This window comes from Helicoverpa zea, chromosome 18 (assembly GCF_022581195.2).
Source record: "Helicoverpa zea isolate HzStark_Cry1AcR chromosome 18, ilHelZeax1.1, whole genome shotgun sequence".
Classification (NCBI taxonomy): domain Eukaryota; kingdom Metazoa; phylum Arthropoda; class Insecta; order Lepidoptera; family Noctuidae; genus Helicoverpa; species Helicoverpa zea.
In genome coordinates, this window is record NC_061469.1 from 1,764,675 (window position 1) to 1,777,527 (window position 12,853).

Genomic DNA, 12,853 nt, shown 5'->3' on the forward strand with positions numbered 1-12,853 from the left:
TTAAAGTGTTCGACAGTACGATTTATTTACACTCGTAATTTTAAATTAAACTGATGGGAATAAAATGTATTGTTTTTTGTACAAAGGATATCGATTCTAGAAATATAGCGAATGAGTAAAACAAATAATAAAAAAGAAAGAATACAGTTATCATACTAAGTATTGACTTTGATAAGAAATGGATAGAAAATGGACAGTTCGTGTTTAACGGTCAATAACCTACATTAATATATTGGTCAGACAGATTATAAAAATTTCGACAAGACAAAGCTATTAAATCGTAAACAAATAAAGAGGAAAATGGGTTTATTGGTGACTAAAAATATTTTCTAAAGACGTTAAGTTACTTATTGAAAGAACGCCTTCAATATCTACCATGCTGAAAACCGCATCAAAATTGGCTTATTTCCAACTTGAGATAATCGCGCACAAACATAAATACATCCGGATCAAACTGAAAACCTACTTTTATGAAGTCAGTTAAAAACTAGAAAAAAGACGTAATGTGATGTAACAGCCAACAGCCAGTCTAATAACACATGCAGTTTCCAAACTGTTCTAACACGCGTAACTTTAAATAATTCATAAAAATACTAATTAAACGTAAAATGTTATTCAGTGCATGCAAAGCTGTGCCATTTGTCATGGTCACAAATGCGTGCTAGCAGAAGATAACAGCATGTAGCTATTTGTTCCGGTATTAACGATTTTATGCTCTGCAGATACTTTTTATACATAGGTATAAAAAATAACATAATAATAGATGACAGGTCTATCAAAAGATATTGCGATTACAAGCGTTTTGTTCAATCGTCATTAGTCACTTTTTTTACTAAATTTAAAAATTTCTATGTAAAACAATACAGGAATGAATTTTATCCAGTGCGCAAACTTTGTGAACTTATAGTTAAATAAGTTTTATAGATACGTATATTTTTATTTTGTAGTGTTTTAGTACAAAAAAGAAAAGTTATTGATATCGAAAGATGTTTATTTTGTAACCGATAGTACGGTCACAGTCGTCATAGTATGCACGGCGGCAATGCGAAACCAGTTTACCGACGCGTGCTCCGCTCGGCGCGCGTAAGAATAGTTGGTACTTATCCATATTTTGCTGATTTTAGGGCGGACAAAAGAATGAAAAAAATTTTTTTACTGATGATGCAGATAATGTTCTGTTAACGATTCTGGACCACCAGTTTTTTTTTGCGCACTGCTTAAAATTCATTCCTGTATAGGCATGCATAGGTAGGTACTCAGTTCACCAGAAGTTTCATTCACATTTCGAAGGAACTTGAATATCTGCCATAATTTACATTACATAAAGACGGAAAATACAATATTCGTTAATATTATCGTCGCTGGCTGTACATAAACAAATGTAACTAAAGTAGCATTTTACGACGTTGTAAACTCTTGACACAGATATAATAATATTATTGATTTTGCAATTGTTTGTAATTGGACGACTATCGTCCGAGTGTAGCTTCTATATGATATTGTTATGAAACTGAGAAAAATGATGATATGTACACAATCATTTTCAACATAAGGTATACGGTGATTATATGGTTTTCTTATGACAAATTATACGAAAATGGTATACCTAATTAACTCGACTTTAAGATGTAGGTGATTGACTACTAACGGCCAGTTTATTCATCAAAAGTTAAAGTTAAAGTTATGGCTAAAGTAATGTCTAAAGTAAATGTAACGGTTAAATTCAATTTTTCTATTAGTTTTGCTGTCACTTTAGCCTTGAAAAAACGAATTTGACCGTTACTTTTACTTTAGACATTACTTTTACTTTAACTTTTGATGAAGAAACTGGCCGTAAATCAACAAGTCTAACATAAAATATAAGTACTTATGTAATAATGAATGTGAAAATGATAAATACTTTATTTGTATACTTTAAGTACATAATTGACTTCTATTTTATTACCACTCAATTTTCGTACCAAATAAATGTGCATATACAGTTAGTATACAATAAACGTCAATTTCAGCAACCAAACCGCAACCGATTCCCTTCCCCAAATACATCATGAGTGCAGCATTCATTTGATTGCATCATACAGAGTACGCGTACTACGCCATTTGGGTACACAACGTTCGCGCTTGACCCCGTTTGCGTACTGCTCATATAAAAATACGCCAATAGCGCACTTTGAACGGCCGGTAAACTAACATTGCCGTTGCGTTTATTAAAAGGAATTGTTTTCGTTTTTTCGGATCCAATTTGTTGGATATGAATTGTTTTTGTGTTGAGTTTTGGAATAATATTTGTAGGGGGAGAGTGCATTGTTGAAGCAATAATAAATAATCTCCTCATAGTGCTTTTGAAATATGTGTAGTTGTCTTTAGTCACTTTGTAGTGTGCCTCATGGTGCCTCAGGAAGATATTGCAAAATAATATCTTCCCACAGTCCATGGTAAAAATAGCACAAAGCATCGGACTTATATATGGGATAGATACTAACCATACCGGAATAAATACATTTCTACTAATAGTATAAAGCTGAAGAGGTTTTTTTATTTGATTGAACACATCTTAGGATTAATTTTCAGTATCAGATAGCCATATGAAGGCTATAATCGGTGCACGGACAAATAAATTATCTAAACTGTCAGTGAGTTATTTATATGTAGGCAAAATAAAAACTCACCCGATGTGTCCCAAACGGAGAAATTAACTCTGTAGTCAGCAACAGTGCAGGAACAGCCATATTTCTCGAAGCCGGTAGGTGTGTAGGCCTGAAACAAAAACAAACCAATAAATATATCACCAATAATATAGTAAGAAGAATATTTACTGCAGATTAAACAGTCGGCCGACAATTAACCCGATGGATGCTTTTTTTTGTTAAACAATATCTTGATTCCAGTCAAAGTATTCATTCGGTTTGATACCGCTACCGGCTAAATGACTGATCTTTAAATAAAGTTCGTACTACCATTTAATTCAAAAAGGTTTTCTAATTTTCACAAAATGTTTGCTCAATAAGAGATATTATATTTTGGCTCATTTTATTTTGCGACATTTCAATAACTATCATTGACTCAGGTACTTATTGCACTAACATATAACCTAAGATGCACTATAAAACCAGCTTTCAATAGAAGAACAGGGTCATAAACCTAACGATAACCAGTTGGATTTCCAAGGCGAGTCAGTGAGTCATCTCATACAGTAAATAAGTAGGTTTCCATATTTGGTAGCATAATATCTTAGAACCAGTAGTCGGAACCATTTAGCACCGGATTTGGCAAAGGAGACCAAATAGGTACGGAACTTTTTGGTTATAAATATTTGGGCCATATGGTCTGGTAGATTTTATTGGCGTTATTTATAAATTTTGGGCTAGTTTCCACGATTTTTGATGGTTATAAAAATTATCTTTGGTAGATTATAAATAAATGTGAAATTATTTCTGCTGGTTTAAGTTAGCGCACATATACTTTCACAAATTACCTTATACATAAGAAAGCTAATAAAATAATTTGAGTTTTCAAAAGTATAAATCTTCTTCAAACAAACTAATAAGTAAAGTACATGAACTTAAATAACTTAAGTTACGTAATAAATCACAGAACACGTAGGTATTAAAGTTCCCTCTTTCTAGTTCTTTAGATGTATTGTAAACGTTCCTACACCCTTTTCCGTTGTTAATCTTCAAAACTTTACCGTACCGAGAGCTGTGCCCTGTAAATGGGCGCTAAGCTGGTTTTTACTTACGGATTTCCATTTCTTTATGTATTTTTAATACCGTCCTTGAACGGTAATGGTCTGTGCTAATCTTGAACGGCACATTATATTAAATATACAATATTTTTCTTATGAAAAGATGCTGAAGTTTTACGGTAGGTATTTGGTAAAACAGTGGATGTTTATAAATATAAGTAAAATACTTCTTTTTCTCGCAGATATTTCAAAGCTTCTTAAAATAATTTTGGGAGAATTTCAATAAATAATTTCAAACCACCACTATGTTATAAATCTCTAAGACATTCAAAGATCTTATACAGATCACATTTGATAATGTAAGTTTTCAAAGCTATCGTGATGTTGAAATCCACGATGAACTTTGGTGTAATTCATAAGATATTGCTTATCCAGCAAACGCTATAATCTGGTTTTTAAAGCAAGTACCTTGTAATCCAATGAATTCTCTAGTCCGTACGCCCCGCATAATATTTATCGAATTACCACGAGAAAATCGTTATGTGTCACTCAATAAGTGAAGAAACTTATATAAGTAGATAATATAGTCTTTTATATCTTGGACCACCTCCCAAAGTGCAATGGTCTACAGTTATTGCCATACCCGACTATGTGCAGAAGGGCTTTCAGCAAGACGTCCACACGAACATTTATTTGAACACTCCACTATTGGACCGTATATCGAAATGGGCAGGGTTATAATAATGAGACGCGCGCCTTGAATACGAAATCACGCGATTTCTCTATGAAATGGTTTTTGAGGTATAGAGTTTCATGGTGAGTTATTGCTTAGAGAAGGATATTTGACTCGATATTTTGTTAGATGTGAATCGATTTATTCGATATTTTGTACGGTATGAGGATATTTGTGAATGCGATTCGTAGTCGCAGCTTGAATCCTGATCAGTTGATGGGATTTAACACTATGGTGAGGACAGAAAAATATACGTACAATGTTGTGTACATTGTTATAACGATATTTATTTATAAAAGGTATTTTATTTGACAACTAAAATAAAGGTAGTCGTGCTGTTTTTCCACGAAAATTGTATTCATTTTATGAACTAAAAAATTTATTCTCAGAATGAAAAATACAATATTTTTAGTTGCATCAAATAATTGCAACTGTGCAAGCAAACAAAACCAACTTCAGTATTCGAATATTTTTCAATATAAAAATAACAAATTCAATACAAATAATAAAATACGACTGAAAAGAGCCGAAACAAATAGTTTTAACATTTTAATAACCTACTATCTATTGATTTTCTTACTTGAAATAGGATTTTACACAGCCCCAAACAACTCAAGCAAATTAATAGATACACAGGTTATAGAAATCCAAAGAAACAAATAGTTTTTACATTTAAATAACTTACTCTGTTGATTTTGTTGCTTGCTTGATTTGGATTTTGAAATGATCCCCTTACAAGTCCAGCAAGTAAATCCTTAAATAGGAAGATTACAGAAACCTAAATAAAGTTAGACGTTCCAAGAATCCCGATAAACCACAAACACGCCAATCAGAATTAGCTTAGACCTCCTAAGGCTACATAAGTAGGCGGGGTTTTAGCCTCACGGGGTCACGTCAGTATGTCAGACCTAGGGTGACAAGGGAAGGAATGATTAATACGCCCTTAATATTATTCTGAAGAAGGGCGTATGTTATAGCTTAAAGTAGTTAGTAGTTGCCCTAGATAATATGTAGTATGTAGGTAAATCAATACTAATATTGTTATGCTTGAAGAGTTTGTTAGTTCGCTTGAACGCGCTAATATGAGGAACTACTAGTGCGTTTTTTGTAATTGTGTTAGCTAGCCCATAGCCCATCTATCGAGGAAGGCATAAAATATATTATATGTAAAAAGTAAGGTGGTGCAATGTGAAAAATTCTCCCAATGTTAAGATAGCCCATTTATTGAAGAGGAAATAAAATTATAGGACCTATGAAAAAATATTAAGGCTTTCAAAATCGGCTCCGGAGATCCTGATAATTATGCCACAAACTCACAAACTTTGCCTGTTGATAATATTAGCACATAAGTATACATTTTGAATAGATTTAGAAATACAAATTCACACTAAAGGACAGTCTACAAATAAAATCGTAGCAGAAATTCCAGTATATTTTTCTATACGAGTATGTATTGGAATTATCCCGTTAGATCTGTACACATATAAGCAAACAAGATAAGTACATAAGTACTTAGGAGTCTGGCGGGAAAACGTTGACCTTATTCTACTGGGATGTAGGATAAATGGATGAGGTCGAGTAAAAAGAGGTGTTATTTGCTGAGTTGTTTTGTTAAGGTAAATATGTAATATGAATGTGTCTGGTAAATATGGTATTAATTGTAGGAGAAACAAACTTTTGTATTTACAACATATATTTACATAGTTAACTAAAACAAACAAATAATTCACAAATAATACAATAATCTCACTACGAAAACGAAAACCGACTGAATTGACAAGCCTTGTCTTCTAGAACGTAGCTGTCGCTAGCTGTAACTAAGCCGGCCAGTACCAATGAGTTTTCATGAAAAAGGTAGATCACTACATAATGATTAATACTTCTATCCTTACTAATTATAAAGATATGAATGTTCCTCTGTCTGTCTGTCATACCTAGACGACAAAACTACTGACTCGATTTAAATGTTTAAAAGGACTGGGGCAAATTTTTATCCGGACGATGGGAGTAGATACTTCCAACGGTCTCGAGTGACGGGAAGCAAGTGAAACCGCGGTTGGAAACTGTAGGTATGTAGGTAATTAGAGACAAGAATATTAGGAAATGTAATGGCTAAAAAAATCATTTAATATTTTAACACCAACAGAAATGAAAGAATATTTCCATAAGGTAGGTAAGAACTGTATTTTTATAAAAATCAACAAAGAAACATTTCTGGATGTTTCTAGACTTCTAGGCTTTACGATAACGGCTTACTTAAAGAGTCTACTAACATAATTCTGTCATTTATATTCTAAACTTAGGCGTTTTCCCTACGAACAAGGTTTCTGTCTACGCAAATGGTTAAATATTGTACTTACCTACCTACTTATACCTAAGGTATTTTTTATGTCACAAGAAATACCTATTTAAAACACATTTTTTTGTACTTAATATTCAGGAATCAATCTAAGCACAGAAAATATTGCTACCATGCTATTAGAAATAGTACCAACTTGTAAACATAACGCTCACCCATGTTGTATAATTATATTTTTGGTGTTTCTGACACATTTTACACAAAATAATTATTAACTAAACAATATGTTCAAAACTTAGCAATCCGTTGTAAATGTTTCAAGATTAAAATAGAAAACAAAAGAACGCATCCAAAACTCTTTCTTTTTATTTTAAATTAAGAACTTCTCAACCAGCCAGTCTGTCATCAACGAACCTCTATGGTCACTTTTTTCTTTCATTCTTTCTGTTCATTTTTTTTACTAAATAACTTAATTCTGCTTCTCTAAGAAGGTTGCATTTCTATCCTAGCTCCTTGTTACAAGCAACGACCTTAGTGCAGTCATTGAAGCATTATTGCTACGATTTTTTTTACTGTGAACCGATTTGCATGAAATTTTGGAATTAGGTTCATCTTACCCTTAACTTCAAAAGTGAATATGATTTGAACTCCGCCACCCCCCCTGGGGGTGGTTGACACCCCTTCTTTGGGGTGAATATTTTTTTTGCAAAATAACCTCGGATATCGATAGAAGACCTAATTTTAAGCTAAAGTTGTCTTTAAAGTTTTAAAAAAAATCCAATACTTTTCAAGTTATTGGCAATTGAAAATTCGCAATTTTTTCACGTTTTTCATCGGTTTTTTGCAAATATCTCCAAAAATATAGGTTTTATCGAAAATTTATAAAGAACAAAATTGTAGCAGGTAAAACAACGAACAATTTGTTTTTTTATAAAAGGTCCTAAGTGCAATATTAAGCTAGATATTAAGGATCAAAGCCGTTTTTTATTTTGTCTGAAATTTAATCGTTGTGGTCAATGCCATGTAGCGGCGAGTAGATGCATTTTATGCATTCGAATACAAATGGGTTTTGTAGTGCTTGAAATAAGCTTTAAGATGAGTACTATTAAAAGTCTTTTGCACGTAAAATAAGTGAGCTGTATTGCAAATAAGGGGAGCATCTTATATTTTTTCTTTTAAATCAATGGGTTTCATAAGTGCCATTTCCATCAAAATTAAAATTAATCGTATTCCGCCTAGGATTAACTTTATTATGAAGAGTTTGATAGATAGTATCAGTTTGGCTACTTCAGGACAGATATTTTTCAAAAAAGTCACGATTAACGAAAAGAACAAAATTTCAAATTAAAGAAAAACCCACTTGTTTTTCATAATATCTCAAAAATTACGACAGATACGTATAAAAGTGTACTGATAAAAAAATTAGGTATTTTTCTGACAAACAATTTGGTTTGTTTGTTTTTTCTGTCGAACAAAAATTGACGGAGATATGATTGTTTAAAGAGCGCGTGGCAGCGCAATCACAGCCTCTCTTAAGCACTTTAACCCTTCACCGTTTTAGAAAAAAGTTCTTTACTATATATTGCAATGATGGATGTTGTAGCTCTCTTAATTACTTTTACAGTGGTTTTTTATAAATTGTGATAGCATGAAAATTGAAGGAGTTACGGTCCAAAAACTTGTCATATTTTTTCTACTTAGTAACTGAAAACTTCGGGAGTGTCAATATTTGGAGCAATGTGAAAGTAGGCAGTATAATAAAGAGTCACAACTATTGTAATGTGTATATATGTCACCGGAAAATAATAAAACTGGTAAATTGATCAACTTACTAAAATAATAGATGGCATAAACTACGTCGATTAAATTTCAGACAAAATAAAAAACGGCTTTGATCTTTAATATCTAGCTTAATATTGCACTTAGGACCTTTTATAAAAAAACAAATTGTTCGTTGTTTTACCTGCTACAATTTTGTTTTTTATAAATTTTCGATAAAACCTATATTTTTGGAGATATTTGCAAAAAACCGATGAAAAACGTGAAAAATTGGGAATTTTCAATTGCCAATAACTTGAAAAGTATTGGATTTTTTTTTTAAACTTTAAAGACAACTTTAGCTTAAAATTAGGTCTTCTATCGATATCCGAGGTTATTTTGCAAAAAAAATATTCACCCCAAAGAAGGGGTGTCAACCCCCCCCAGGGGGGGTGGCGGAGTTCAAATCATATTCACTTTTGAAGTTAAGGGTAAGATGAACCTAATACCAAAATTTCATGCAAATCGGTTCACAGTAAAAAAATTCGGAGGTTAGACCGTATTTTTCGCTTCAATGACTGCACTACCTAGCAAGTTGGAGTCAGGATCACCCTCGTTACACGAATACACTAGTAATGCTTTCAGTTCTGCACTCCAACGCTAGGAACTTCAATTTATTGCCAACTGTACTGTTGGACTTCAAAATAAGAAAAAAATAAGTCTCGAAGTCTGTTTGCTGTAAAACTTTTGAGATTACAATTACAGAAAATTCTTCTGGTTCCCGTGATTAAACGTTGCAGTTTTACGAATTTGTTTGAACTCGTGATATCAGTTTATATAAAACATGGATAGTAACAACTCGTAACAACGAATAAAAACAAGAAGTGTCGGATATATTGATTATTATTTATTGATTAGATTATTATTTATCTTATACGTAAAAATAAAACATGAATGCTATAACTTGTAGGTATATTATACGAGTTTGTGATCTAATCGGTTATTTCGATCCAGCAGTCATAATCCCGTATGGTCTAGTGGCTAGGATACCTGGCTTTCACCCAGGAGGCTCGGGTTCGATTCCCGGTACGGGAAACCTCTTTAGCATTTCTTTTTAAGTTTTTAGATTTGGAGTAAATGTAATCCCTATTATCTTAAACTATTTGTTGAAACAAAATCAGCAACTTTGGACATCATATTTCACGACAGTTATTTTTTCTATCGTTCCTAACTTTCTCGCGGATGTTCATCACATTAGAGCAGGTACACATTTTTTGTTGAAATTCCCCAAAGTTGCCAACACTCCATAAAACACCATCCGTTTTTATCATTTGACTGAACGATAAAACATTGGCGGGATAATAAATCCCACGATTAAATATTTAATCGTCAAATCAGTGTCCGGTCGGAAGCCAAGTTGTTCAACCAAAAAGTTCAATTTCAACATTGAAATTCGATTTCCGCTGATTCATTTTATTTTCTGTTCAAGTGGATACTTTTATTCCATTTTAATTGAAACACGAAAGAGTATTTTATTTGACTCGAAAATCAGGTGCAAAGCCATGTCATAAATTATTCCTGTCACTGTCACTGTCATAATTTGGCGGGAAAACCTTATCACACCGCCACTCCAAGGAACCCTCATTCAGCCTATTAATCATTAAACCATTTATTTAAATTCTGCCGTCTAATTATTCAACGACATCGTAAATTTCGTCAGACAGTCTCGGAATATATTATTTACATAATAATAAACGCTACCTTAATTTGTACATTGCCAGCATGAATATTCTGAAGTTTGAGAGCGTGCAAAGCGGTCCCAAAGTGCGCAAAAGTTTGTCCAATTTAGTTGTACAACCATCTACATATAATTTTGAAGACTATGAATGTCGGCATAAATTTGTGGTATTTCATACGGTTATAATTTTCACTCGCCTTAATCTTCCATGATTTAGAGGTCGTAAAAAGTGAAATGAACCGCATTTAGGAAAAAAGTGATACAGGTCTATATTTATGTCCCTCTTAATGTCTATGATTTTTCGGAAAATACATTTTTAAGCGTTCTAATAAATCTCCGATATCTTCCATGGAAATATATATATTTTCAGAATAAAATTAAAATTGTAAATTAATGAAACTTGTGGTACCTAGTGGCAGAAGAAAATATCAACACCATTAAATCAAAATGACATCAAAAAAATCACACAAAAATTGTCGATACCGCCATTCACACAAACTTCTCCCAGGAACATGAAAGAATTTTTTTCTGAAGCAAAAAAAAATCTCAGACAAAACGTCAGTTGGGAGGCGAGCTTCGGCGGTCCGAGGAACCATTTTACTTAGACCTGTCTACTCTTAGGGTGTCTACACATTTATCGATGCGGAATCGGCTAGATTTATCACCGATCAGCTATACAAACGGCTCGTTTCGCTGTCAGCAAGCATCGCGGCGCGTCGTCCGGGCCAAGCCGATGCGAATGGTATTTTCACACCCTTATTACGTACACATAAAGGCATTTTTGAGACCGATTCCGTGTCGATAGATGTGGGACCACCCTAACTGTAGAAGTGGATGGCAGATCTTTGAATACTGGCGAGTTAAATGCACGGTGTAATGAATGCACTTGACTGAATGGCGTGAGAGCTATTGGTGGTAAATGAACCGCAATGAAATGGAAGTAATAAGTGCCGAGTAAACGGAACGCGGAGATTTTTATGTTTATACATCTGTGGAATTGATAAAATATTGAATGAGGTTTTTGAACGAATGTTTAAAGCTCGTTGGTTTAATAAAAGCTTGTGCGGTTAGTGTTGGTTCCACTTTTACACAATATTTATGATGATGGCTGATATTTACTTTCTACGAGGCATCTAATAGAATAAGTAAGTAGGTACCGGAATATTTTCTTTATATTCTAATAACCTACATACGTTTGAAAAGCTGTAAAATGTCTTCAGGAAGTGTTATTTTATGAGAAATCGAAGTACAGTAATGACTGGATTCGCTTAAACTGAAAACTTCAGTTAATTTCAGTTTCTAAAGGAATATGGTTAACCCAAAAGTCAATAAATCACCTAAACCACACTATCTCTTAAACCGACAACTGCGTATTTACCAAAATGGTCTCAATACCACCCATAGATTACCATAGACTAAAATAGCAAACTAGAGTAGTAAACCCATAGACATAATATTAGTAAACAGGACTGCGCACATAAACCCAAAAAACGAGCCGAGTGAAACAGTTAGTACGGAGGCTGTCTGTCCCTTTCTAATAGGGTGACTATGAGATTAAACTATGTGAGACAAATCCGAATTTGCTAAGATTATTAACCCCTCTGCTCGACAAGATTTTGACATATGACTTTACCGTTGATTCGGCGGGATATTTTGAATCGCGACATGGAAGTCAAAAATTTGTACTAACTTTCAACACATGAATTCTAAGTCCGTAATGCCTGATCAGAAGTATTTTAACTATAACTTTAGAGCTCACTTATTTGACAACAACGTGCAAAGGTCAAATGGGGTCAGTTAATTCAGAAAAAGATAATAATTGCGGTGTTTTTAAGTCTATCGAAAAGTTAGGCATTTCAAATTTGGTGAAAACTTACCAATAAGTAATCGCATCACTTTCTCAAACACAACACAAACGTCATATTTATAACATTTTCAATCCGTTGCAATACATTTCGTGCACTTATTTATGTTCAATAACTAAAAAATCAGCACATAAAATACACAATAAAAATGAACAATTTACAAGATCAGTCAAGTCACAGACAAGTAGAGTTTGGAATGGAGTATTTTTTTTTTTCAATCAGCGGTGTGCATTCGATACCTAAATCGGAAATTTATTATAAATAATCGAATACCAATTTTATATATACCTATTTTTTAATAGCAACTTATTTCAATTTTATTTATTAATTTTAAATTATAGGTTCAATTTGTTTTTGTTGTTAAGAAAAAAGATATTTAAGTTTTTAGCATTAAATTTTTATATGTATTATTTATTTTGGTGTTGCGTCATTCGTAATAATTTTTAACTTTAATTGAATTTTTATTACCTATTACGGAATTTTAATTTATTCTTATATTATTTCTCAACAATTCTAACATTTTTGTTTCGGCGGAGGGTATGCGGGTGTTCTGAAATATAATGCAATTTGTAACTACCAAAGGTATGTACTTATTTGATGATGAGAAACAATAATAATAATTGATTGATTTGCCCCGCAGGGCATCTGAGGCGGATGACGGGGAGTAGCGACCCCGCGGGGCTATATATCCGAGTGCTCCAGGGAGAGTATACTGTCCCCCATCTCCGGCTTGCCGGAGTGAAGCATGACGGGGGAGGTCTCCCGCCTCTTGGCT

General features: G+C 33.2%; 1 protein-coding gene, 1 long non-coding RNA gene and 1 other non-coding gene across 8 annotated transcripts in view; 1 reads left to right on the forward strand and 2 right to left on the reverse strand.

Moving 5' to 3' along the window:
* Positions 1-12,853, reverse strand: part of LOC124638665 (rho-related GTP-binding protein RhoE-like) — a 161,687-nt gene that overhangs the window by 16,003 nt on the left and 132,831 nt on the right. For all 6 annotated transcript variants that reach the window (XM_047175668.1, XM_047175666.1, XM_047175663.1 and 3 more), the window contains one exon: positions 2,670-2,757. In XM_047175668.1, the coding sequence (XP_047031624.1) occupies positions 2,670-2,757 (88 nt within the window). The remainder of the gene's footprint in view (positions 1-2,669; positions 2,758-12,853) is intronic.
* On the reverse strand, positions 7,086-9,270 carry LOC124638667. Its single transcript, XR_006985392.1, has 2 exons — positions 9,063-9,270; positions 7,086-7,247 (listed from the first exon to the last, which is right to left on the reverse strand). It is a non-coding gene; the product is annotated as an uncharacterized LOC124638667 (long non-coding RNA).
* On the forward strand, positions 9,499-9,570 carry Trnae-uuc. Its single transcript has one exon. It is a non-coding gene; the product is annotated as a tRNA-Glu (tRNA).